Genomic DNA, 27,767 nt, shown 5'->3' on the forward strand with positions numbered 1-27,767 from the left:
TCATCTCCGTGACTAAGGTCCGTCTCCCCCGATCGCTCAGTTTGGCCGGGCAGCCAGCTCTAGGAAGAGTCCCGGTGGTTCCAATACGGATGATGGATGCCACTGTGCTCATTGGGACCTTCAATGCTGTAGACATTTTTCTGTACCCTTCCCCAGATCTGTGCCTTGATACAAGCCTGTCTTGGAGGTCTACAGACAATTCCTTGGACTTCATGGCTCGGTTTGTGCTCTGACATGCCCTGTTAACTGTGGGACCTTATATAGACTGGTGTGTGGCTTTCCAAATCATGTCCAATCAACTGAATTTACCACAGGAGGACTCCAATCAAGTTGTAGAAACATCTCAAGGATTATCAGTGGAAACAGGATGTACCTGAGCTCAATTTTGAGTGTCATGGCAAAGGCTGTGAATTCTTATGTACATGTGAATTTGCCATTTTTTATTTTTAATACATTTGCAAAGATTTCAAACAAACTCCTTTCAAGTTGTCATTATGGGGTATTGCTTGTAGAATTTTGACGAAAATAATGAATATAATCCATATTGGAATAAGGCTTTAACATAACAAAATGTGGAAAAAGCGAAGCATACTTTCCGGATGCACTGTATATAGTACACATGCATCCACATTAGTTTCGGATAAGTGATTTCATACATGATTGATCACTCACATCACAAACATATAAATGTATAGGCAGAATAACACAGCAGATTATGTCATTCACATCATGTCACAATTGCTATTCAGTAATGACATGCCACTGCATATGTTGTATACTCAGACGAGCCAAAACATTATGACTACCTGCCTAATATGCTATTGGTCCTCCACGTGCCACCAAAACTATCACCGACCCACCAAGGCATGGACTCTATAAGACCCCTGTAGGTTTTATTGACCCAGCCAAAAATTTTATTGCAGCCAATAATGTAAGAAATGATTACATTGTGGGCAAAAATGTATGTTATTGGTTCAGAAAGTTATTACATTATTGACTTTTATTACACTAAGAATGGAAAATGTATTACATTATTGCCAGTTTTTACATTAACGATATTTATTAGATTATTGGCTGCTAAAAACCCTCTGAGGGTGCCCTGATATTGCTTCTGGCACCTTGACATTAGCAGCAAATTATTCAAGTCCTGTAAGTTGCGAGGTGGAGCTGCTGTGGATCGGACTTGTTGGTCCAGCACATCCCACTGATGCTCAATCGGACTGAGATCTGGAGAATTTGAACTTCATCATGTTCCTTAAACCATTTTGAACAATGTGTGCATGTGTGGCAGGATGCATTATCCTGCTGAATGTGGTCACTTCTATCAGGGAATACAATTGCCATTAAGGGGTGTATGGTAGGTAGGTGGCATGTGTCAAATTGACATCCACATGAATGGCCAGACTCAGGGTTTCCCAGCAGAACATTGCCCACTGACTTGTCATCTTCCCACAGTGCATCCTGGTGCCATCACTTCCCCAAGTAAACGGTGCACACGTACATGGCCATCCACGTGATGGAAAATAAAACGGGTCTCATCAGACCAGGCAATCTTCTTCCACTACTCCAAGGTCCAGTTACGATGTTGGCGTGCCCATTGTAGGCAATTTCGACAGTGAACAGGGGTCATCATGGACACCCTGACTGGTCTGTGGCTATGCAGCCCCATACGCAGCAGGGTGCGATGCACTGTGTGTTGTAACGCATTCCTCCCTGAACCATCATTAATATTTTCTGTGACTCAGTTATGCCACAGTAGACCTTCTGTTGATTTGAACCAGACGGGATAGCCTTTGTTGCCTTCGCACAAAGATGAGCCTTAGGCATCCAACACCATGTCACCGGTTTGTGGTTTGTCCCTCCTCGGACCACTGTCAGTATGTACTCGCCACTGCTGACCTGGAGCACCCCAAAAGCCTTGCCATTTCAGAGCTCATCTGACCTAGTCATCTGGCGATCACAATTTGGCCTTTGTCAAAGTCCCTATGGTCTTTACTCCTACCCATTTCTCCTGAATTCAACACATTGACCACGAGAACTGATTGTTTGCTTTCCATCTAATCTACCCAGACCTTGACATGTGGCCTTTTTTAGAGGAGATAATCAGCATTATTCGCTTCACCTGTGAGTGGTCATAATGTTTTGGCTCATCAGTGTATTTATGCCTTTTTAAAGGAATATTCTGGGTTCAATACAAGTTAAGGTCATTCGACAGCATTTGTGGCATAAAGTTGATTACCACAAAAACATTTGACTCGTCCCTCTTTCTTAAAAAACAAAACGGCAATAATCTTGGTTCCAGTGAGGCACTTATAATGGAAATGAATGGGGAAATGAAATACTCACAGATTCAAAAGTATAGCCACAAGACATAAAGGATATGCATGTAAAAATTATTTTACTGTGATAAAATCACTTGCTAACCTTTTCTGTGTAAAGTTATAGCCAATTTTACAACTTTGTTACCATGACGATGTTATGTCAACAAACACTAGAATGACTGTAAAAATTACTATTTAAAAAACTTTACAGTGCAAATAATACACAAGTTTTAAAAAAAAATGAATGCAAGTGGTTCTATAAAATTATAAGCTTCACACTTCTGTTTAAACCCTCCAAAAACTGACCCCATCCATTTCCATTTTAAGTGCCTCACTGAAACCCAGATTTGTGCTTTTTTAAAGAAAAGGAGGGATGAGATTAAACAAATTTGTGTGATTATAAACATTATGCCATAAATGCTGTCGGTTGAGCTTAACTTGTATTAAACCCAGAACATTCCTTTAAGCATGCAATTACATTTAAGTAGGTATAATTTTTATTTGTCATGTTAAAAGGTTGGCCGAGATATCCAGCCCTAAAGAGACAGAGCCTCCTTCTAAGGTAAATAATTTTGCATACTGTCATGCTTGTATGTTAATGATATTTGGTTCTGCTTCACTTGATTTATTGCTTTTTTTTTATTCATAGCTACTTGTGATTACATTGTTTTACTTTCTGATTTCTAACTCTTTAACTCTGTCAGCTTAACCCTTGTGCGTCAATAAAAAAAATGTTACTCAGAGGTCCTTCAAGGACAAAAATGTCCATGTCAAAAAATTGCCATAATGATATTATATATTAATATTATTTTCTACTTTCAATAAGTACAATTTTCAACCAACATCAGTCCTGATCATAACTGCCAAATATTAATTCATTTTCAGTATTTTTACCCCTTTAAATGCCAATGTGTTTTTATAATGCCACTGTTTAAAAAAAAAAAAAATACATACACACTTTTCTCAATACCCACATACAAAACACACTCGACATCCATACCAACACACCCACGCAATCTTAGCTGCATAATTTATTCAATTGGCCTGCAGTGCTCTATGATACAGAAAATAGGAAAAAAGCATGTATCTGCTCCATAGGCTAAACATGAGAAAATCTGGTAAGAAAATGTAAGCCAAGGATCCGGAATGAAAATGAAATATCATAGAATTCATGATTTCATGCTTTAAATGGCACTGGTATTAAATATTGTGGTTTTAATGTATTTTCAATGGGGACATTTTTGTCCTGAAGGCCTGAGTCTAACTATTTTGTGTGCACAGTGTATTATAGATGTATTTTAGGAACGGAGGTTGAAATATCAAAATTCCCCAAAAATACACACCTTTGGCTAAATTGATGCCACTGGAATTAACACTGCCAAAATGATTGAAAAAACAAAAATGAAAGACAAAAATGTCCTGAATGTCACACAAGGGGTAAAGCAATAGTTCACCCAAAAGTCTCATTTGCTCACCCTCATGCCTTCCCAGATGTATTATTTTCTTTCTTCTGCAGAACACAAAGATTTTTAGACTAATTAATCTCAGCTCTGTAGGTCCATACAATGAAATTGAATGGTGACCAGACCTTTGAAGCTCCAAAAGCACAAAGTTGGCATAAAAGTAATCTATATGACTCCAGTGGTTTAATACACTGATTAGCCAAAAAATTATGACCACTTGCCTAATATACTGTTGGTCATCTGCGTGCCACCAAAACAGTGCTAACCCTCTGAGGCATAGACTCTACAAGACCCCTGAATGTGCCCTGTGGTATCTGGCACCAAGACATTAGCAGCAGATCCTTGAAGTTCTGCAAGTTGCGAGGCGGAGCCACAACTCATCGGACCAGGTGACCTTCTTCCACTTCTCCAAGGTCTAGTTCTGATGCTCGTGTGCCCATTGTTGGAATAGCTTTCGTTGCCCTCGCACATCGATGAGCCTTGGGCGTACAACACCCTGTTGCCTGTTTGTGGTTTGTCCCTCCTCGGACCACTGTCGGTAGGTACTCGACCGGGAGCACCCCACAAGCCTTGCCGTTTCAGAGATACTCTGACCTAGTCGTCTGGCCATCACAATTTGGCCCTTGTCAAAGTCGCTCGGGTCTTTACTCCTGCCCATTTCTCCTGCATTCAACACATTGAATACGAGAACTGATTGTTCGCTTACAATCTGATCTACCCAGACCGTGGCAAGTTGCCAAGTTAGGAGATGATCAGTGCTATTTGCTTCACCTGTGAATGGTCATAATGTTTTGGCTCATCAGTGTATATGTCTTCAGAAGTGATATGATAGGTGTGGGTAAGAAACAGATCAAGATTGAAGTCCTTCTTTTACTATAAATTTCCACTTTCACTTTCAGATGTGAAAGTGAAACTAAACTGGTGCCACATGTGACTTTCAGATATGAAAGTGAAAGTGGAGATTTATAGTGAAAAAAGGGGCTTAAATATTGATTACTTTCACACCCACACTTGTAATATGGCTTCTTAAGATATGGATTTAAACACTGGATTCTTATGGATTACTTTTATGCTGCCTTCGTGCTTTTTGAAGCTTCAGATTTCTGGCCACCATTCACAAGCATTGAAAGGACCAACAGAGCTTAAATATTCTTCTAAAAAATTCATTGGTGTACAGCAGAAGAAAGTAATACACCTTGAATGCCTTGTTTCTGAATGGAAGTTAGAAGAATGGTGTAGTTGTTAACTTGGATTTTAAATATCAGTTGGTGGTCATTATGTTGTTCTGGCTGGTGTCTTCCTTTGATAGAAACGAAAACTGTCAGATAAACCAGTAGAGGCCGGAGAAGACTACACCAAGTTTAACAGCGCAGAGTTTGCACGAAAAGTGAGTTAGAAGCATAGACACAGTGATGATAGTAGTGACACAAGCAGTCAAAGAAACATCATTAAACAAAACACAAACCATGTTGAACCCAATGCGTTCATGTATCTGTATGTCTATTTCACTTTGTCTAAATTAAAAATAATTTGGCTGTTCATGGTTCAACTATTCCTGCTTAATGTAGCTAACTATAATCATTAAAATATTGTTTGTTTTCTCAGGCTACGAAGATGACTGCAGCTCAGAAGACTCTTGCCAAAGTAGACAAAACTGGCATGAAGAGCATCTCAGCATTCTTCAGCCCTAAAATTAAGCAAGAGAAGAACTAAATTAGTGTCCCTGTGTTTATTTTTGCTAATAAATTAATTAAAAAAAAATACATTTTGTTCTACTCTTTCATTTATTAACTGCTCTCAATCAGCCATGTACAATGCTCGGTTTCTACACATAATTGACACATTCTGTATTTGCACATGATGTATTTGCAAAACTTCAGCTTAATTGTATACATTTTTATTTATTGTTACAGGCCCATTGCACCTGTTTCAGTGTGAGGTGTATTGTGTGATCTGATTTCCTATTATTCTGTTAAATTTTTTATTATTATGTAATACCCAATTCTTGCTTTTATTTTTTGCTTTAAAGATGAGTCTAGTAGAGTAAATTCATAACTATATTTGTTCCCCCCGCCTATTAATATTAGTGCAGATACATCATTTAAAAAGATAAATTGTACAAATCCACCATATAAGGCACTTAATACCAGTTTCATGGTTTTTTATTTGGATCTCTATAAAGAACCATTGCCACAGCAAATTAGCACCACATTTTTTTATGTTGTACACTACATCAGACAGAACCAGAATTGACACATTTAAATAAATACAGATGTTAATTTTGCATTCAGTTAATTAAAGGGATAGTTCATCCGAAAGTGAAAATTCTTATAATTTACTCAACCTCATGCAATCCCAGATGTGTATGACTTGTGAAATGAGGTTTTTATATTTCAGTTCTGTAAGTCCTCACAATGCAAGTGAATGTGATCAAATACTGGAAGCTCCAAAAAGCACATAAAGGAAGCGTAAAAGTAACCCATAAGACTCCAGTTAAATCCATGCATTCAGAAGAGATACAATAGGTGTGGGTGAGAAACAGATCAGTATTTAAGTCCTTTTTTACTACTAATTCTCTTCCCTGCCCAGCAGGTGGCAATATGCACAAAGAATGCAACTCGCTAAAAACAAATGAAGAAGAATGTAAAAGTGAAAGTGGAAATTTATAGTTAAAAAGGACTTAAATAATGATCTGTTTCTCACCCACACTTATAACGCTTCTGAAGACGGATTTAACCACTGGAGTCGTCTGGACTACATTTATGCTGTCTTTATGTACTTTTTTGAGATTAACATATTGGAACCCATTTACCTGCATTGTGAGGACCTACAGAGTGGAGATATTCTTCCAAAAATTTGTTTTCAGCAGAAGAAAAAAGTAATACACCTTTGGGATGGCATGAGGGTGAGTCAATGATGATAATTTTTATTTTTGGGTTAACTGTCCCTTTAAGTTGGGTTATGTTTACCTGTTTCTTATCAACTAGTGTAAATAGGCAGTAATGACCTGGCCCCTTGGCCTTAATGGGTTGTAAATCATCCATCTACCTTATTATCTGGCTTGTTCATCAGATCAGGGACCCTTTGATTTAAGTTATTGTGATAAGGAAATTACTATTTCTTAGCCTGGATGGAACCAGTGCACAGGATGATTGTCCTATGTCAAGCAGAGTGGTTATGCTATTGAGAGCTAATGAAAAGAGTCTCTGATCTGCTGTGCATAATTAATAAAGCTGGGGCAGTAAGCTCTAAAACACTTACATTACATCACAGAGCTTGCATCCATATTCTAAAACACAACTCTGTAGTTTTGCCATGTGGGTTGATTCAGTCTTCTAAGACTGTTCCTCAGTCTTTCTACCAGGTACAGTCTCACAAGGCACAACACTTGTTCACCTGAAAACACACCTGAAAAGTTGTCATCTGTGTACTAAACCTGGATTGTAACAGTGTTGCAACAGTTTGATTTCTTAAGTGGCTATTCTTTCTTCTTTAGCTTAGGTTTGAAGCGCAGTGTCTGAAAGGCACTCTCCACCACTTTTGGCAGGTGGATAGGGTTCTGTTGCAGGCGTCTTCTACTACCTGTGCTCCCCATGCCCACACTACGCTGGGCTTCCTGCCCAGGGATGATATCTGACGACTTGGGCTTTGACTCTGTCATAGAGATTCGACGAGGGTCCCGGAGCACCCAGTTAGAGTGAAGGTCATGCTCAAATGTACTAGTTGCCACTAGAAGAGATTGAAATGGGTGGAGAAAATCAGGCATGGAACAAACACTATATCCAACCAATAGAAGGTAGAAACCACGAATCAAAGAATGTTTTCTGAAGCTTCACACAGTACAAAATACTTTCATTTGACCAGTGAGGTTAATTAAAAGTCTGCAATTAGTCTGGCATTCCTCCTCTTAAAGAAATATTCCAGGTTCAATATAAGTTAAGCTTAGTTGAAAGCATTTGTGGTATAATGTTGATTGCCCCAAAAATAAATTTTGACTTGTCCCTGCTTTTCTTTAAATAAAGCAAAAATCTGGGTTACAAGAGGCACTTATAATGTAAGTGAATGGGGCCAATCTGTAAACGTTAAAATATGCACTATTTCAAAAGTATAACCACAAGACATAAACAATATGCATATTAACATGATTTTACTGTAACAAAATCACTCGCTAACCTTTTTATATCCAATTTTACAACTTTGTTGCAATGAGGTAATGTCAACAAACCTTAAAACGACAACTTTACAGCTCAAATAATATACACGTTTTAAATAACAGGAGAATTAAAGTATGTGCTTTAATACAATAAGCTTTGGCCTTTAAACCCTCCAAAAACAGGACCCATTCACATCCACTGTATAATATATATATATATATATATATATATATATATATATATATAAATATTTTATTTTTTTCTTTAAAGAAAAGGAGGGATGAGTCTAAATTATTTTTGTGGTAATCAACATTATGCCACAAATTATGTCGATTGAGCTTAACTTGTATTGAACACAGAAAATTCCTTTAACATTCCAGCTTCCTAAACTGCCTTCACAATACTCGTAACACTGTCAAGGGAAAATTCTCTCATTCTTTACTCATCCTCATGCCATCCCAGATATGTAACACTTTCTTCTGTAGAACAAGTATATCTCAGCTCTGTAGGTTCTAACAATGCAAGTGAATGGATACCAAAATGTCCAAAGCTCCAAAAATCACATAAAGGCCACATAAAAGTAATCCATAAAACTCCAGTGGTTTAATCCATATCTTCAGAAGCGATGCAATCACTTTGGGTGAGAAACAGATCAATATGTAAATCTCCACTTTCACATTTTGAAAGTGAAAGTGGAGAATTATAGTAAAAAGGATTTAAATATTGTTTCTCACCCAAAGTGATTATATCACTTCTAAAGATATGGATTAAACCACTGGAGTTTTATGGATTACTTTTATGTGGCCCTTATGTGATTTTTGAGCTTCAAAAGTCTGGTCACCATTCACTTGCATTGTATGGACCACCAGAGCTGAAATATTCTTCAAAAAATCTTTGTTTGTGTTCTACAGTAGAAAGAAAGTAATTCACATCTGAAATGGAATGACGGTGAGTAAATGATGAGAGAACTTTAATTTTAGGGTGACTTTAATAAATATGCTCCACACTCACCTATGAAGTCAACATCAGCATGCCCATTATCCATATGGAGTTTTCGTTTGGGCTCTGGGTCACAGCTTGCAATGACCGCATCAAAGAACTGGAGAGTGTCTTCCTCATTTGGGATAGGTGGTGCAGAAGGTTCAGGCCTTGAAATCTTTGTTATCCAGGAGATGATAGGTGTGATGTGCATATTGTTAGTAGTAGCATTGCAGATTCAAAGTTTCCAGATTTTACCAAACTAAAACTGTTGTAACTCATCTCTCAACATTTCTGACCTATGCCCTTTGAAATGGATTCAAAGTAAAATATGAATAATTTACAATCTTCTGACCACAATATACATAAAAGCAAATCACCATTACTTAAAACATGGATTATCATTTTTTTGTCATAGTGACATTATACACAAGTTAATGTAAGTATACAGTTCTAATAGCCTACCAACGTCATCGAAAACTATTGCACTAATCTTCTCACCTGTGTGACTCTATTTTGCGGTGGCTGGGGTGCGGGTTTCTTCCTGCGATATGTGCTCTCCTTCCGTTCGCCATTCTTGAGGTCACTGATACTCTTGGTGTATTGACGCCTGAGCGCAACCAGTTCCTGTAAGTACTCCAAGCAGTTCTGGTTTTGGGAAAGAAGCCATATTCGGTCCTCTCGGCTCTGGTAGTAGTACAGGGCCGTACTGGACACGACACTAGAGGCACTCACGCTCCGCTTCAGTGTGGAGTCCTGATGCACGCGACTGCTCTCTCCAACCACGAGCATCGACGTGCTCCGGACCAGTTTGACGGTGCACGCGCTGTGGTAGTCCCCTTTGGTCCTGAACCCGTCCCGCGCGCGATGCCCATGGTTTTGACGGAAAGCTGCGTTGATTTTCTTAAACATTACACTCACTTTCAAGGTGGTGTAGCCTCGTGGTTAAATATCTGGGCTGGTGACTGAAAGCATGTAGTTTCAAACCACACGAGGTGTCAATCACCATTGTGCCCTTGACACTAAAATATCTCGAAGGGGACTGAACCTATTTTTGTAATATAATTCACTTTACATTAAAGCATCTGCTAAATTACTTATCTTTCAAGTTTATAAACTATATACTCACTACTTTCCCATATCCCTTTTCACTCTGGTCCAGAAAACTTTTCTACACACGAAAGCTTTTCATTTCTTCGTTAAAACCGCTCAGGCCTAAAATGGGAATTTTGTTGGTTGATCTTGTCCATGGTGTTGAGCTCGTCTATTGTGCCAAACGGCTTGGAAGACAAAATAACAGTTTACATTACTTATCCTTGGTACGTTTCTGAGGCAGCCATGGTAACGGTACGCTTGTAACCCTATGCTAAAAATGAATAATTAATCAAACTTAGACAGATTAGGATACAGATATATCAGTAAGATTGGCTGGACATCACAGTTAGGATAATGACCTGGATTTTCTTTATATAATTTGCTTTAGTAAACATGGTTCCTGGAAAAATACCTTATTGGCAAGAATTGTAATAAAAAAGACATTAATAATGAAAAACAAATAATTTAATAATTTGATTACAATGACAAAAACTTACAGTATTTAAAGGATATCCTATACTAATTTATTTACACTAGTGGCCAAAAGTTTGCAATAATGTATTGATTTCAATGTTTCAGAAGGAAATTGGTACTTTAATTCACCATTGTGGCATACAAATGATCACAAAGTATAGTCAGGACATTACTGATGGAAAAAAACGGCATCATCACTATTTGAAAAAGTAATCATGCAAAATTGCTCATTTGGTACTAGAAAATCACTTGCCATTATATCAAACACTGCTGAAAGCTATTTAGTTCATTAAATGAAGCTTAACATTGACTTTTTGTTTGTTTTTGAAGGTCAATATCAGAACTATAGAATATACAGTCTTCAAAGACAAAGGACAACTGGCTCTAACAAGGACAGAAAGAGATGTGGAAGGCCAGAAGTTCATCAGAGGCTCTAGTTTGAGAAATAGACACATCGCATGTCCTCAGTTGACAGCTTCATTGAATTCTACCTGCTCAACACCAGTTTCATGTACAACAGTAAAGAGAAGACTCATGAAATTTAGCAATATAGCATGATTACTAAAGGATAAAGTGTTGGAGTGATGGCTGCTGGAAATGGGGCCTGTCTAGATTTGATCAAAAATTACTTTTTTTTTCAAATAGTGATGGTGCTGTTTTTTACATCAGTAATGTCCCGATTATACTTTGTGATCAGCTGATTGCCACTTTGGTGAATTAATACAAATTTCATTCCAAAACAGAAAAATCTGTACATTATTCCAAACTTTTGGCCACCAGTGTGTGTGTGTGTGTGTGTGTGTGTGTGTGTGTGTATATATATATATAGAGAGAGAGAGAGAGAGAGAGAGAGAGAGCAAAACTGCTGATGCTGAACGACACACACATAAATAAGCATATTATGTGAAATATTTGGGTGCTTGAATCGATCATTAAGAATGACTGTTGATCAAAACAGGTAATTTAAAGTAATCTTTTAATGTTCATAGCATAATTAATATTCATAGTTTTGCAGTACTGTCCACCATAGTACAATTTTCTGTACAGTTTTTTTTATATTTAGACCTAACTTTGTGTTAATCTTCACTTTCAAATGGATTATTCAGGCTGTTACAAAAGTGATAGGCCTATAGTACAGAACTTTATTTGCAGAATATCAAGGGATATGCATGCATTTTCCATCCATGGGTACACTTAACAAAATTATTTTTTTTTTGCCTGCATAAGGTGGTGATGTTTAGTCCAGACTTCCGGTTCTATATTTGAAGCTTAGGATCATTTAGAATTTGTTGATGTGTTTAATAGGCAATATATTGGTGCTCATAGCAAATTAATGAACATTTGTAATTTGATAGTGCCTCCAATTAATGAACTAGTACTTGTTGCAATGAAGCATGGTACTTTAATCCATAAGAACTATGCATGGGCGCTTGCTTTGGTGTTGTCCCCCTCATAGTCTGCATGCCACCCCATAAAAAACATTTCTAGATCCGCCCCTGCATCATAGTACACCAGCGTCAGAACGTACAATGTTTAGGTCACTGTGTCATTGGAAAAATAAATCTTGGGAGTCTGGGTAGCTCAGCAAGTACAGACTCTGACTACCTATTTGCAAGTTCGAATCCAGGTCGTGCTGAGTGACCAATTGGTCCAGTTTCTAGGGTGGGAAGAGTCGTGTTGGGCTAACCTCATCGTGGCCGCTATAATGTGGTTCTCGCTGTCGGCGGGGCGTGTGGCGAGTTGTGCGTGGATGACGCATAGTGTGAGCCTCCACACGCGCTATGTCTCCATGGTAATGCACTCAACAAGCCACTTGATAAGAAGCGCGGATTGACAGTCTCGGACATGGAGGTAACTGAGATTTGTCCTCCACCACCCGGATTGAGGTGAGTTACTATTCCACCACGAGGACTTGGAGCCATTGGGAATTTGCCATTAAAAAAATTTGGGAGAAAAAAAACAACTATTTAAACACATCTTGAGATCCCCAAGTTTGGATTTGCACTCCATCAAGCAGTTTTGAATGCAAGTACACCTCATGTGGTGCTGTCTGATGAAGGATTGGTTTATTCTCTATATAAGCTGCATGTTGCCTATACAGCTGAAATTTCGTTTACTGCTTGTATTGTTCAGTAATCTTCCTTATTACATTCAGGGGACATGATTGATTGCATAAATGTTTTAATGTGTTATTTTTCTCTAAAGTTAATCACTCTGAAATAACATGTTAAATCGACAGCCCTAATACATTCAGGTCCATAAATATTGGGACATCGACACAATTCTAATCTTTTTGGCTCTATACACCACCACAATGGATTTGAAATGAGACTTTCAGCTTTAATTTGAGGGTATTTACAACCAAATCAGGTGAACGGTGTAGGAATTACAACAGTTTGTATATGTGCCTCTCACTTTTTAAGGGACCAAAAGTAATGGGACAGATTAACAATCATAAATCAAACTTTCACTTTTTAATACTTGGTCAGCCTGAAGTCTGGAACGCATAGACATCACCAGATGCTGGGTTTCATCCCTGGTGATGCTCTGCCAGGCCTCTACTGCAACTGTCTTCAGTTCCTGCTTGTTCTTGGGGCATTTTCCCTTCAGTTTTGTCTTCAGCAAGTGAAATGCTTGCTCAATCAGATTCAGGTCAGGTGATTGACTTGGCCATTGCATAACATTCCACTTCTTTCCCTTAAAAAACTCTTTGGTTGCTTTCGCAGTATGCTTCGGGTCATTGTCCATCTGTACTGTGAAGCGCCGTCCAATGAGTTCTGAAGCATTTGGCTGAATATGAGCAGACAATATTGCCCGAAACACTTCAGAATTCATCCTGCTGCTTTTGTCAGCAGTCACATCATCAATAAATACAAGAGAACCAGTTCCATTGGCAGCCATACATGCCCACGCCATGACAATACCACCACCATGCTTCACTGATGAGGTGGTATGCTTTGGATCATGAGCAGTTCCTTTCCTTCTCCATACTCTTCTCTTCCCATCACTCTGGTACAAGTTGATCTTTGTCTCATCTGTTTATAGGATGTTGTTCCAGAACTGTGAAGGCTTTTTCAGATGTTGTTTGGCAAACTCTAATCTGTCCTTCCTGCTTTTGAGGCTCACCAATGGTTTACATCTTGTGGTGAACCCTCTGTATTCACTCTGGTGAAGTCTTCTCTTGATTGTTGACTTTGACACACATACACCTACATCCTGGAGAGTGTTCTTGATCTGGTGTTTTCTTCACTGCGGTCATCCACCACAGTTGTTTTCTGTGGTCTTCGGGGTCTTTTGGTGTTGCTGAGCTCACCGGTGCATTCTTTCTTTTTAAGAATGTTCCAAACAGTTGATTTGGCCACACCTAATGTTTTTGCTATCTCTCTGATGGGTTTGTTTTGATTTTTCAGCCTAATGATGGCTTGCTTCACTGATAGTGACAGCTCTTTGGATCTCATATTGAGAGTTGACAGCAACAGATTCCAAATGCAAATAGCACACTTGAAATGAAGTCTGGACCTTTTATCTGCTCCTTGTAAATGGGATAATGAGGGAATAACACACACCTGGCCATGGAATAGCTGAGCAGCCAATTGTCCCATTACTTTTGGTCCCTTAAAAAGTGGGAGGCACATATACAAACTGTTGTAATTCCTACACCATTCACCTGATTTGGATGTAAATACCCTCAAATTAAAGCTGAAAGTCTGCAGTTAAAGCACATCTTGTTTGTTTCATTTAAAAAAGATTAGAATTGTGTCGATGTCAATATTTATGTACCTGACTGCATATTCAGTTGAAGTCAGAAGTTTATATACACTTAGGTTGAAATCATTAAAATTAATTTTTTAACCACTGCACAGATTTCATATTAGCAAACTGTGTTTGTGGCAAGTTGTTTAGGACATCTACTTTGTGCATGACGTGAGTCATTTTTTCCAACAATTGTTTACAGGCAGATTTTGTCTGTTTTGACAGATTTGTATAGACAGTTTCACTTTTAATTGACTATATCACAATTTCAGTGGGTCAGATGTGTACGTACACTAAGTTAACTGTGCCTTTAAGCTAGAAAATTCCAGAAAATTATGTCAAGCTTTTAGGCAATTAGCTTCTAATAGGCAAATTGGAGTCAATTGGAGGTTTACCTGTTGATGTATTTTAGGGCCTACCTTCAAACTCAGTGCCTCTTTGCTTGACAACATGGGAAAATCAAAGTAAATCAGCCAAGACCTCAGAAAAAAATTGTGGCAAAAGGGCTTAAGGACTATAAAATAAGTCAAGGTATTGGAGTGGGCATCACAAAGCCCTGACCTTTTTGTATTCATTTGTATTCATTTGTACTCTTGTTCTCACATTAATGCGGAATAATGCCCTAAACCTATGTGGCACTTACCAATAGGATACATAATGAGAAAACCATCCAAAATGCTTCGAAACCAGCAGACTTCTGAGATATTGGAAATTATACAGTATACTGGACAATAGTTATTGTTAGAGCAGTAAAAAACATTTATAACTTTTTTTAAGCATTCATAAGTAAAATATTGTTCTGATGACAAAATAAGATAAGTGGCAAAGTATCGGTATCGTTATCGGCCAAAAGCTGTTTCTCTTAAAATTGGGATTTTATTTATATATATATATATATATATATATACTGTATGTATGTGTGTATATTTATATATATATATACATACTTTTTTTATTCACATATGTAGCACAAAAATTTATTAAACACAAGTTTAAGGCAGAGAAGATGTGTAGTAGAATACGTGTTCATATTCAACATATGAGTCTGATACCTGAGCTGAAGCCACTGGGATGGCTAAAGTTTCTGGTGGGGTGTTGGGTGGACTCTGGCAGCCATGTGGTCACCGGTCTCAACAATAGAAGTACTGATAAACAGAAAAACTGTTTGAAAGGATCATATTACACATTTTGTTATTTCAATGTTTTTTTTTTTTTCTTTTTCTGAGGTCCACTAATAGTAAAAAGTTATGATATGTTTACATAGTACAATAACATATTTGAACACAAATTATTATGGAAAATGTGATTCCTATTTTCCATCACTCAATATTCCATTGTCATGTTTTATTGTATATCTAATTCTCGTTTAACTCTGTGACAATCAGGACATTCATAAAGTCAACATGTTTTTAATTTAACCCAGTAACTGAGGATTTTTGAGACCGCATCTCAAAAACTTTTGAAATACATTTTGTAGAGGTTGTGCTTGTTTACTTGTTTATTTATTAGATAATCTGTCTTTTTTAAACTTTTATAGATGGATCATCACATGTACAATGAACGTCGGTGAGACAACATTTTGTGATCCACTCTTAAGCTAATTAACCCACATCAAGTTACATTGGAATTGTTCATTTGTTTTCAAAGGAGAAATTACTACTCATTGTTATACAACAAGAATTCTGCATGTCCCACTACATGGAGTAGACTTTAAATATACATTAAAATAATTTGACAACTTTGACAAGTATCACATTATTATTTTAACATTATGCATTGCCCTGTTATTTCGTGGTCTGGTGTAACTGAAGATACAAATTTTATTGTGGGATACTGAAATTTCAAACAGCTGCAGGTGCAAACCCTGATGGGTTACACATTAAAGGAAATGCGCTGCACAGAGATACTTTCTCTCATAAAACTGCAAAATATAACTCTTCCTCTCACAAGGCAAACAGTTGTATAAAGTATAGTGAGAGAGCGAGAAAGTAAAATGAAGAGAAACTGAGAATTACAAATAGTGCAACAATGTTCCTCTAAATGCCCACAACAGTACAACAGTTTTTTAAATAATCTAATTTATTATTATATTATTGACCATTAATATTAATAACTGCCATATATTTTATGTTTTAAATATTTATAGTTAATACATTTCAGGGATTTTACCCATTAGCTCCTTACTGAAGCAGGAAACCTAGGGGAAACACAGCAAAGATGGTGGTGTGTGCTCACCTGAAATGCTAGTGTTGTGGGTGTTTTCCAGTGTAGCTGTAAAGTGTCAAACCATTATGTGATACTTGTTAAAGTTGTCATCCATCCATCCATCGTCAACCGCTTATCCTGTGTACAGGGTCGCAGGGGGCTGGAGCCTATCCCAGCTAACATTGGGCGAAAGGCGGGGGACACCCTGGACAGGTCGCCAGTCCATCACAGGGCCACACATAGACAGACATACACTCACACCTAGGGCAATTTTTTTGGAGACACCAATTAACCTAGCCTGCATGTCTTTTGGATGGTGGGAGGAAGCCGGAGTACCCGGAGAGAACCCACGCAGACACAGGGAGAACATGCAAACTCCACACAGAAAGGCCGGGGCAACCAGGGTTTGAACCCACGACCTTCTTGCTGTGAGGCGACAGTGCTAACCGCTGCACCACCGTGCCGCCCTTAAATGTCATGTTGATGAAAATTATTTAAATGTATATTTAAAGTCTATTCCATGTAGTAGGACATGCAGAATTGTTGAATAACAATGAGTAGTCATTTCCCCTTTGAAACCAAATAATCAATTCCAATGTAACTTGATATGGGTTAATCAGCTTAAGAGTGAATCACAAAATCTTGTCTCACCAACATTCATTGTACATGTGATGATCCATCTATAAAAGTAAAAAAAAAAAAAGATTATCTAATAAATAAACAAGTCAACAAGCACAACCTCTTCAAAATGTATTTCAAATGTTTTTGAGATGCGGTCTCATTAAATCCGCAGTTACTGGGCTAAATGAAAAACATATCTTGACTTTTTACAACAAAAACTGTTTTTAGCTGAAAAAAAAAAAAACAACATGTCGATGGTAATAAATATAACAAGCTTGCATTATGTCAAGATGCACCAAACAAGAAACTTCCTTTTATAAACACACCTAAATATGATGTTGTATATTTACATGGAAGACCGAATCTCATCACACTCAATGCTTTCACTTCCTCCCTCAGTGGAGAATAAAAATAAAAAACTATACCACAGCTTTCACTTACAATGAAACAAAACCAATAAAGCAGTGACCCAGACCTAACTACACAGAGATTCTTCAGTGTAAAAGAAGGTAAGCTTTGGATTACTTACTGCAAGGTTTTGGAGAGATCACAACAGTAGTTTATCTCATATGTAGTTTATATCTATGTAATCTAGAGGTGGTAGTTTGGGCCAAGCAATAATAATAGCAGAAATGATGCCTACTTTAACTTCTGTGTCTGTCTACATACAGATGCTGTGTGAAAGTAAGTTGTGTGGAGTTTGATGTTTTGCTCTGAACCTGAATGTGTGAATCCTTCAACATGCTGCACAGTCAAATCGCCATCATCACCTCAGCTGTGCTATCGCTTTTCAGCCCAAATCCCATTCCACTCATCTCAAGAGCAGCATACCAAAACAACCTGGTGTGATGCCCATCTTTTCTCCATAGCCCCTGTGACAGGACAACAACTCTCCCTAGGTGTGGACATCCCCAGGCAGGCAGACTCACCACAGGCGGAGGCCTTTTTGGTGCCTTTTAGCTTCCACAGCATCTGTCAACACTACAGCGATTTACACATTGCTGGTGGACCCGGTACTGACAGGTGATGCACGGGGCAGTCACAGCCAGGACCCCCAGCCTGGGCCCTTCCTGATATCTGGAGACGTTCCTTCCCTCTCCCTTCTTCCTCCTTTGGTTCATAAGTACAGTAGCTCAAGGCGCTGGAGGGAAGAAAGTGGGCATGAGCGTTCCTCTCTTCTGCAGTTTGCTCAGCCCCTCTCTATCTCCCAGCTCAATGGCTACCTGAAACAGAAGCTTCTGGAGCTGTACAGGCAGTACCTGACCGAGGGGACCCCGGGGACAAGGCCCGTCATGGCCTCTGAGCTACTGCAGACTAGCCTGGACCAAATGATGCTACAGCTGACCCGTGAGCAGAACATGGAGGCCACACGAGCCAAAGACATGCTGCTCAGCTCTTTGCTGAAAGTCACCAGCAGTTTTCAGTCCTGTGAAATCAGCACCCCTCTACTGCAGATTTCCACTAAAACTAATTTAGTTTTATAGGAGGCAGAAGTGGGAAGAAAAAGACAGAGGAGTTTAATGAATGTTTGGTAACGAAAAAATAGTTGTGGCCGTAAATCCAAAGAGATTAAGCAATGCTTCTCAAAAGTGCAATTTAATAGCTTGAAAAAAGAATGTTAAAGTGATAGTTCACCCAAAAATTATAATTCAGTCCCTGTCATTATTTACTCACTCTCATGCTGTTCTAAACAAATGACTTTCTAGCATCTGTGAAAAGAAGTTTTGCAGAGTGTTATGGTCTGATAACCTCAGTCACCATTCACTTTCATTGCATGTTTTTTTCCATACAATGAAAGTGAACAGTGACTGAAACTGAACATTTTGTTAGACTAATGTCTCAGCATATTTTGTGTTACACAGAACAAAAGGAAATCATACATGCAGGTGAGTAAATGATAGCATTTTCATTTTATGGGTGATCTCTTTAATCAGTAACAATTTTTAATCGTAATGATGTTGATCATTGTCATAATGCATTTGATTCAGTAAAATCTAAACTTGAGACATAGCCTGATCATATGCACACATGCACGTACCATAACCAAGAGCAGAGAAAATATTAAATTAATAAATCTATACATAAAAACTGACCTAAGGGTGTTCACTGTTCCTCTGGGTTCACTGTAACATTGTGAGTGTTTTTTTACAAGAAAACATCTGGGTAAGGTGTTAATATATTTATACTGTGTTGATAAATTTAAGATACAGATTACGTTTTTTCTTACAAATGGGATTATGCAGCTGGTTGAGACAATATATTCAACATGCACAGGAATCAATATTACAGCATTGTAATCAATACTCTACACTCACTGAGCACTTACTTATTCATGTGATCATCTAATTAGCCAATCATGTGGCAGCAGTGCAATGCATAAAATCAAGCAGATATGGGTAAAGGGCTTCAGTTAATGTTCACATCAACCATCAGAATGGGGGAAAAATGAGTCTCAGCGATTTCGACAGTGGCATAATTGTTGGTGCTAGATGGACTGGTTTGAGTATTTCTGTAACTGCTGATCTCCTGGGATTTTCACATACAACAGTCTCTAGATTTTACTCAGTATGGTGTCAAAAACAAAAAAAAACATCCAGTGAGTGGCAGTTCTGCAGACAAAAATGCTTTTGTTGATTGAGAGAGGTCAACGAAGAACGGACAGACTGGTTCGAGCTGACAGAAAGGCTACGGTAACTCAGATAACCACTCTGTACAATTGTAGTGAGCAGAATAGCATCTCAGAATACACAAGTCGAAACTTGAGGCTGATGGGCTACAACAGGAGACCACGTCGGGCACTTTATTAAGACCAATGTTCCTAATAAAGTGTTCAGTTAGTGTATATTGAAGTTTTTTTTACTCACACATTTATCACACTCAGACTTACTTTTAGTGTTGTGACTTAACTGTACACTGTGAGAAACAATATTAAAAAGAAAAGTATTGTGCCTCTAGAGAGATTACACATTATCTTCTATTTGTTATTAATAACACAGCATAGGTTACACATCTAGCCTCAATAAACAGAGACTATGTAGAGATAGATACATGGATATGAAAAGGTGCTTAGTTAATTATGTTTTATCTAAGTAGAAACGCAGTGATGTGGAGATTGATTCTGGTCTCCTCTTCCCAGCAGTGTTAAAAAAAAACACAAAAAAACAGCAGTACCACATATATCCTAACCCTATCCCTAACTAAGACACCAGCAAATACTCATCTAGCAAGAGATAAGTTTAGAATGAGGTGTACCATTTAGAAATGAGCCAATCATGATGCGTCAAATTTTGAAGCAGTATGCTATCGCAAAATATATTTGATTGCAAAAATGGAGGGAGATATTATCAGTGAATGGGTGAAAGAGGTTTAGTAATATTAAAAACTATGTGTGTATTTTAGTAGTATCAGCGTTAAGTGGCAGTGTTTGCCCCGAGAACATCATTAAGAATGTACATCTTAGCCAGCGGAGCAAAAGAGTGTTAAACGAAAACAAACCTTTTCTGTAACTTTATGTTAAGATTCAGAAAACCAGTGATCTACGGAGATTCTCAACTATTACACACAATTTAATCTCTCATTGAATTCTAACTAAGCCTTGTTTAAAGAGGAATTTACAGGCAAGATCAGCAGAGGAGAAATGTTACAGCCAATGCCAAAAAATGGAAAGACTCTCTCAGTAAAGGTGCATTTAAAAGAGTGTATGTGTGTGTTAGTGAGAGGGTCAGAGAATGACAGCTTTCCACTGTCCCAGTCCAGCTGAACTCTGATCCTCTGAAGTTTCTCATTCACTGAGATAAGAGATGGTGACTGTGGTGGAATATGTGCCTTATATTCACCACAGAAATGCCCCACAAGCCATATTCCACTCCTGGAGAATATTTTATTCCTCCTTGGAGCAGATTCTGTCATCACACCGAGAAACCAGCCTGTACTGTCTCCGACCTCAACGTCCCAGCAGTGAGTCCCTGAGTCAAAGCCCTCTGAGCCCAGAACACATGCAAACATATCAAATCTCTCTGGACTATCAGGAAGTGTCTGTTCCTCATCACTATATCTCACACTGGTCAGATCTTCAGTTAGGATAAGATTACAATGAGCAGTGTTGGGGTCCAAAGTCACAGGAGCTGAAGAGAGATGACAAACACAAACATGCATAAAATAAGACAAATGAAAAGACCATTATTATGGAAATTCAATTTTGCATTTTGTACTCACTGTATTCAAAACTTCCCTTCATCTTCTGCAACACAGAAAACTTCAGATTGCTCAGGTGTTTTGGCACATTGATCAGCACTCCTGAAAAGTTCTCTGGATCCAGCAGTCTACACTGGGCTCTGGAAAAACATTCAGGAGTTACTGATGCTGTGGGGTCAGGATCAGAACTTAAAAAAAATTAAGAGAATGCACAATACCTTTTCACAGTAGCCTCATAGTTCTATATAAAAACATAAATCCAAAGTTATTAAGTGAAAATAAATTTGCGTTTTAATTTCTAAATAATTATTTGTCTAACAATGTATGGATGAATGAATATTGAATCTATAAGTTCTGTTAAAATACATGCTTCATACTTGTAGGAATAAAACATCTTCAGCTATTATCTCCTCCTCTATGGCTCTGATTGTGTCCGAAAGGCAAGAAATCTCTTTGTTTATTTTCTCCATCTTCTTCTTCACCATATTACTTTTTTCCTCTCTTTCACCTCTAAGTGCTTTAATCCTTGTTGCCTCTTCATTACATAAAATCTGGTGAAGTTTAACAAATGCCTCCTTAATCTGTGTCTCTGTGTGTTGAGCCTGAAACTGAAACGAGCAACATTTCAGAACAACGTATAATGGTGAAAGTAATCAATAATATAAGGAGTCAATATTCTATAAACGCATAAATACAAATTGACATATTTCCAAATTAGTGTTGTTTTACAAATTCAAATCTGTTAAATTCTAACCTTAATATGTTCTGCTGTTTGATGCAATGTCTGTTGAAACTCCTGATATATTCTCCACTTCTCCTGCAATGTTTTTAGTGCAGTTGTGAGTTTCTCCTGGAAGAAATCAACATGTTAATATTAGTTGGTTCCGGTCCTCAAATCTGATTGGATGAGAGGCATTACAATATTGCTAATAAAGCAGTACAACAGTACTGGGACGCTTTACAGTTTATATCACTCTGCTTGTGCCTGCGGCCAAATCACAGCAGTGCAGATATATGGGCACAACAGCACTCTTGCTTTAGTAGCTCCAAAGTAACAGTATCTCACTTTTAATTCATGTTCAAACGAGTAGGGCACTACTAAATTGTATTGCAACTCAATGTGACACACTGAACTGCAACATTGTGTACTCTTTTGTTAATTTAGCTAAATGTTCTGGTCCTGGAATCCACCAGTTCCAATCTGATTACTTAACCAACTAGGGCGCACAGGTTTTTAGCAGCCAAACGTTCCCAGGTTTCAAATGAGCACTTCCAATGATGAGCAGTCACTGGAATTTATAAGGTTTGCAAACTTTATGACCTAGAATCTATGAAATAAATTCAATAAGTTGTTAAAGACTATTAGTAATGTGAATTTATATTAGATGAGGCCTATCCATCTTTTTCCTGAATGCAGAAGTGTTCCACAATTCATAACAGAAGCCTGTTTTCACTTTCCAGTCTCCAGTGTTTTCACCCGCATCTGCGTATGTTCTTAGATAGGACTGGGTTTTGTAATTCGATTAGATTCCGATTCACAAGCTCTCGATTTTATTATAATTTGATTCAATATCAATTCATATAGGTATATTTTGGTTACAATGTCTATTTTTATATGAAAGAATTTCTCAGCTGATGCGGTTAATTATTCTAACCTTCTAGGCAATGGCGTAGACTTGGTTTGAACACCGGTCTTCTTTCCTCACCCTATAAAACAACTGATCATTTCTATGGACTACTTTAATATCTTCACTGACTCCACATATGACTCAAGTGATATATTTCATGTTTCCTAAATTAATACAAAGGTTTTGTGTGAGTAACAGATATACAGACTGAAATTGCATGTTGTCTGACTGCCTCTTGTTAGACAGAGTTTAATTCCTGCAGGGGCCACTTGATGCTCTGAAAACCGAATCCTCCAAGCATCCGCATTTAAATCTCAGAATGTTTTATATCCCTTTGGAGACATTTTACACTGGATAATATTTTTAAATAAAAACTGATAGTTGCAAAGATTCATAGCTGTGAATGAAAATTCGTTTAAGCATTCTATAAAAGCACTTTTTAAAATCATCTTCCAGAAATAAACTACTATAATTTGCTCATCTTGGCCAGCGCTCAGAAAAGTATCAGGTACCACGTGACACTGCTGTCTATGCTAGAGGGGGCATTGATACAAAATATATAAACAAGAACAGAACCATAATCGGGGGTTATATGTTATATAACATGTTTATTGTTTGCATGCATCATTTTAACCTAAGTAGAACACATGCTAAATCGGTACTGTCGCTTTAAGAAAACAAGCATTATCCAGTGAGCACAGAATAATTCTTCGGCTTCAAGCCTTTTCTCTGCAGTACTTGTAGATTGCTGGCAGTCAAACTCCATGCTCCTCTCTCGGACTCTGAGCAACTTCTATTATTGCTGGGCCTTGTCTCTTGTTCCTGCCGAATTGATGTTGCTGCACAGGCTCCTGTCTACTGCCCCAAACTTAACATCATCCCTAATGAACATCTCTATGGCAATCTGCTTCCTGGACTGCAAAGTGTATTTCACAGTCTGGATGGCACTAAATGTAGCAATGTTCATGCTGGTGCTTCTAGGGTCTATGATGACGCCCATCAGATTGAAAGACGATTCGACCATGGAAGATGGAGATGGCAGCTTTTACAGCTTGGCACAGGTCTTGATATTTTCCTGTTTCAAAGACAGGGACCCACAATGTCATAACATCTTCTCCCTCTTTGAAAGTGGGCAGGGTCTGGTCCACACTATACTGAAGAATATCCTGGTGAGTGTCAGCATGTTCAGTTCAAACCAAGTCACCAAGCCCTCTCACAACTGGATCCATGGCAGAAAAACACTGCAGGGTCTTGCTTTGCAAAGGCAGCTTTTTCTGAAGGTATTTGGCACATGTAGTGTATGCCCTGGAGACTTGTTGAAGGAATGGTTTCAGCAGCTGAAACAGAGATCAACAACAATAAGCACACATACACTACTGTACATATAATAATATAAACCCAGCAGAGGCTCCAAATTAATCATTCTATTTACTCACTGTTGTGGATGTGCCACTCTGAATCGATCAGCATCCCATCCCACATACATCTCCTTCACAGGTAGCAGTTTGCCATCAAAGTCCAGAATAGCAAGAGCTTTGGGTATTGGGTTCTGGTGTTGACTGAACAAAGCAGGCAAGGAAGATTGCAGCTGTTTGTCGTGCAGTTTATGGACAAGTGTCTGACTGCCCTGTGAGGAAAATAACATGAAGTTATGGTTTAATGTACAAAAATGCACACAAGGAATAAAAAAAATTATAACACATGACTTCAGAACGATAAGTAATAGGATTCACTTGGCATTATCTCAATTTGAAAAAGCATAAAAGAACATGTCTTAGGACCTGCAGACACCCTGTGCTCAAAGAAATTGTAATTAGTAGACATGACATTGCTATAATTTATTTTCTGGAGCCAGCATCACAGAATTGTTACATTTTTATCATTATAATCCAATTGTCATAATGTGGGATTTTAAAACAGATCAGGTGGCTTCAGGGCTCCTTTTTCATCATCAAAAAAGTTTGTTACCATAACTGCATCGAGAGCCGGTGTTTCAGTTTAAAGCAAAAACTCCAGCGTGCTTGCTGATTGGAAAATATTACAGACGTCCTCTGCCCCACATGACACCTGCTGTAGTGGGAGATAATTACATGATATATGACCAAAGTGAAGCTTATACGCAAATATTAAACACCCAAATTGTGGTTTCGCGACTTGGAATCATAAAACTGAAGAAAAAATGCTTCACTACTTTCACATATCTAAATTGAACACATTAGCAAACAACACTGATCATGTTAACTAGGGATGGACATTCATCAATAATTTGGTATTCGAATATTTAAGCTCATACATTTTTATTTTGTATTTTTATTTAAACAAGCAATGCGTGAATACAAAAAAAAGAATAGAATGAAAGCATTAAGCTCATGCAAAGCGAAGAAAAAGAAACCGCTAATGAAGTAGACTGACGCAGTTAACATACAGGACGATTATAAACACACGCCATATAAGTTATCATGTTTATATTGTTTCTCATGTCATGTTTTTGTTGAGGACCATATCCACATCCTCAGTAAACTATACTTATTTATACACACACCAGTTTAAATGATGGAATGTCCCTTACCTCAGCTAGTCTGTATTGTTTACAGAAGCGTCACAGGGATTACATTGCAACGGGGGACGTTGCTTTCTGACGAGCCGCACATATATGAGAGTAAAGTGTACACTGCTTATCCAGTACATTTAAACAGGAACTCAGCTTTCTCACAGTAAGCCACATTCTCGCAATAACCCACTTTTTTGGTGTCCATCTGAACGTACTTACATAATAGTTTGCTCCACATATGTGATCAACTTGTGTCCACACTCAACAGCGCCACCCAGTGCATTCTGTTACAACTGCCAGTTTTAGTTTGTGTTCAGGATTTAACATGCATCTCACTATATATATAGCCAGCAAAGCAAAACTTTCAGAAATTCGAATAGTATTTTTACTATTCGAATAATTATTGCAGAACGAATATTCGACTAATGCACATCCCTAATGTTAACACGTAACAATGGTAGACACGATCACTCATTAAAACACAAAGGGTCTTGTTTCATTACGTGTTCGTTTTTATTTCCCTTGCAGACAGATGTTAAAATCAGATAGAAATACGGATGCAGTGGGAGTTAACTTTAAACTCAGCAAAAGAATTCCGATTCATTCTGAACTGATGTTGTAATACACTGAAGTTAGCTTGTGTGCTAACAAGCTTACCAACAGGTTGGGAAAAGATTGATGGGGTAACGTTAGGAAAAATGGATCACAACACACTTAACTTACTAACCACCAAAGTAACTTGATTTGGCATGCTAATGTTACTGTAGCAACTAGTTACCTAAGGTTAAGTTAGTTAAAAAGCATTTCATCATTGGCAGCAAACTTACCTCAGAATATTAGTACCGCGAAAAGTTGTCTTGATCCATGGAAAAGAAGACGATGCCGTTATCTTGATTCTGATTGGCCAACAGAGTCGAGGCGCTGCATCACAGGTTTTATTGAGAAATTATAAAAAAAACTCTTCGGACCAACACGATTCACATAAATGACGATTTTCACCAAAAAGCGACTAGTTTGCAGGTATGTAATCAATGGAAAAGACAATGTATGTATTTAAAGGTAAACAAGCTACATGTAAAATATACTTGGAATGCCTTTGTATCCTTTACTTCAAATTTAGATTTTAGTAAGCTATTGAATGAGGCTGAAAGAAACAAGGTAGCTTGAATCAATAATTGTTTTCACTTCCATAAATCATATTTTTACAATTATTTAATATCTATACAAGTTTACTTTCACAGAATATCTATTTATTTGTTTATTACAAGAAAAAGAAAGTACTACATTCACACAAATAAATGAATTTCACATTGATTTTCTGTATACATGCCATTTCTTACTCAAGGTGGCGCTGATGTGAAGTAACTGACTTAATTTCCATTTGAAGGAGAAGCAACGTGAAAGTAAACTATAGCAAGTGTAACACATGAACAGTACTGATATTGATAACAGTACTGTGTGGAAGTAATGAATCCTGTTCTATATTTGTATTGATATATGAAAAATAAAACATAAAAATACATAATATATTCTAGTCTTGGAAATGTTTTGAAAATGTTACACTGTTTGGCCATTTTGTAGATCCATTTGTGATATGAGCGTTTATAAAAGTAGGCTTAATTTTCTTAATACAAAAAATAATGTAATTTAATAATATAATTTCTGTATTGATCTGGGGTTAAAAACGAGGTCCTAGGACCTTTTCTTGACAGGTTTCGTGATATTAGGGTCTTAGCTTGGCCTAAAATGTAGACAAAGTGTTTAATTGCTGGTCATAGAGTTTCCAGACAGATCAGATTATGAATTAACTCACCTTAGCAGCAGTAATGACTCCGGTAATTGTGGACTGTATCGAGGTGGATGCAGTATTGTTATCATTATCACCGCATGGTGGTGTGTCGATCAGTTCTCGTCGTCTCTTCACCTCTAGTGTAGGCGTTGCAGCCGCACAGCGTTTCTCTCTGGTCTTCATCCACATATCCTTAATAAGCAATTTCGTTCTTTCTACGTCTTTGGTTACACGATCATACCTCAAAAGGAGAGATCTGCATTGGCTGCAGACGGCAAGTGTCGTGTCGTGAAGTTTGCCAACAAATTCCTCCAACAAAACTGTGTACTCCGCTTTGTTTTTAGACTTCTGTCCTTGAAACAGTCGATGCTTATTACATCTAGACGGATAGAACCCCTTACCACAGAGCAAACAAACATCTTCCACTAATGATTTCCGTTTTATGTCTGCAACGTTTTGCTGAGACTCATGTGCCATTATTGTCATCGATTTCAGATTAATCCGCCCCCAAAACGAACTGAAGTAAATAACGAACTGTGAT

At 37.8% G+C, this 27,767-nt stretch overlaps 3 protein-coding genes and 1 pseudogene across 5 annotated transcripts in view; 2 read left to right on the forward strand and 2 right to left on the reverse strand.

Annotated features, from left to right (window-relative positions):
* LOC127654909 (ribonuclease H2 subunit B-like) overlaps nt 1-5,532 on the forward strand; it is a 51,487-nt gene extending 45,955 nt beyond the window's left edge. For 2 of the 3 annotated variants that reach the window (XM_052142458.1, XM_052142460.1), the window contains exons 15-17: nt 2,838-2,883; nt 5,094-5,171; nt 5,390-5,504. In XM_052142458.1, coding sequence (XP_051998418.1) covers nt 2,838-2,883; nt 5,094-5,171; nt 5,390-5,497 — 232 coding nt within the window. In that variant the 3' untranslated portion in view covers nt 5,498-5,504. Of the gene's footprint in view, nt 1-2,837; nt 2,884-5,093; nt 5,172-5,389 lie in introns of all 3 variants that reach the window. The other variant, XM_052142457.1, reaches the window with a different exon arrangement.
* A 1,730-nt stretch (nt 5,533-7,262) lies between these two features.
* LOC127654724 (uncharacterized protein C13orf42) lies at nt 7,263-9,828 on the reverse strand. The gene is made up of 3 exons (XM_052142023.1): nt 9,418-9,828; nt 8,950-9,094; nt 7,263-7,513 (listed from the first exon to the last, which is right to left on the reverse strand). Exons 1-3 carry the CDS (start codon nt 9,826-9,828, stop codon nt 7,263-7,265), a joined length of 807 nt encoding a protein of 268 aa, XP_051997983.1.
* A 7,907-nt stretch (nt 9,829-17,735) lies between these two features.
* LOC127654696 (TLR adapter interacting with SLC15A4 on the lysosome-like) lies at nt 17,736-18,602 on the forward strand (annotated as a pseudogene).
* A 211-nt stretch (nt 18,603-18,813) lies between these two features.
* LOC127655347 (E3 ubiquitin-protein ligase TRIM39-like) lies at nt 18,814-27,712 on the reverse strand. The gene is made up of 6 exons (XM_052143112.1): nt 27,251-27,712; nt 22,013-22,108; nt 21,636-21,866; nt 21,477-21,499; nt 21,280-21,398; nt 18,814-21,188 (listed from the first exon to the last, which is right to left on the reverse strand). Exons 1-6 carry the CDS (start codon nt 27,710-27,712, stop codon nt 20,653-20,655), a joined length of 1,467 nt encoding a protein of 488 aa, XP_051999072.1. The 3' UTR covers nt 18,814-20,652.
* Between the last annotated feature and the right edge of the window lie 55 nt (nt 27,713-27,767).

The sequence above is a fragment of the Xyrauchen texanus genome, chromosome 14 (genome assembly GCF_025860055.1).
Source record: "Xyrauchen texanus isolate HMW12.3.18 chromosome 14, RBS_HiC_50CHRs, whole genome shotgun sequence".
NCBI classification, from domain to species: Eukaryota; Metazoa; Chordata; class Actinopteri; order Cypriniformes; family Catostomidae; genus Xyrauchen; species Xyrauchen texanus.

Excerpts from the sequence above, each read along its gene's own strand:
- LOC127654724 (XM_052142023.1), bottom strand. The coding sequence starts at position 9,828 with ATGTTTAAGAAAATCAACGCAGCTTTCCGTCAAAACCATGGGCATCGC. Across the intron at positions 9,095-9,417 it reads CGCAAAATAGAGTCACACAG|ATTTCAAGGCCTGAACCTTC; the intron begins GTGAGAAGATTA and ends TGGATAACAAAG. Across the intron at positions 7,514-8,949 it reads TGCTGATGTTGACTTCATAG|TGGCAACTAGTACATTTGAG; the intron begins GTGAGTGTGGAG and ends AATCTCTTCTAG.
- LOC127655347 (XM_052143112.1), bottom strand. The coding sequence starts at position 27,712 with ATGACAATAATGGCACATGAGTCTCAGCAAAACGTTGCAGACATAAAA. Across the intron at positions 22,109-27,250 it reads GAGTCATTACTGCTGCTAAG|GAGAAACTCACAACTGCACT; the intron begins GTGAGTTAATTC and ends GATTTCTTCCAG. Across the intron at positions 21,867-22,012 it reads AAACAGCAGAACATATTAAG|TTTCAGGCTCAACACACAGA; the intron begins GTTAGAATTTAA and ends TGCTCGTTTCAG.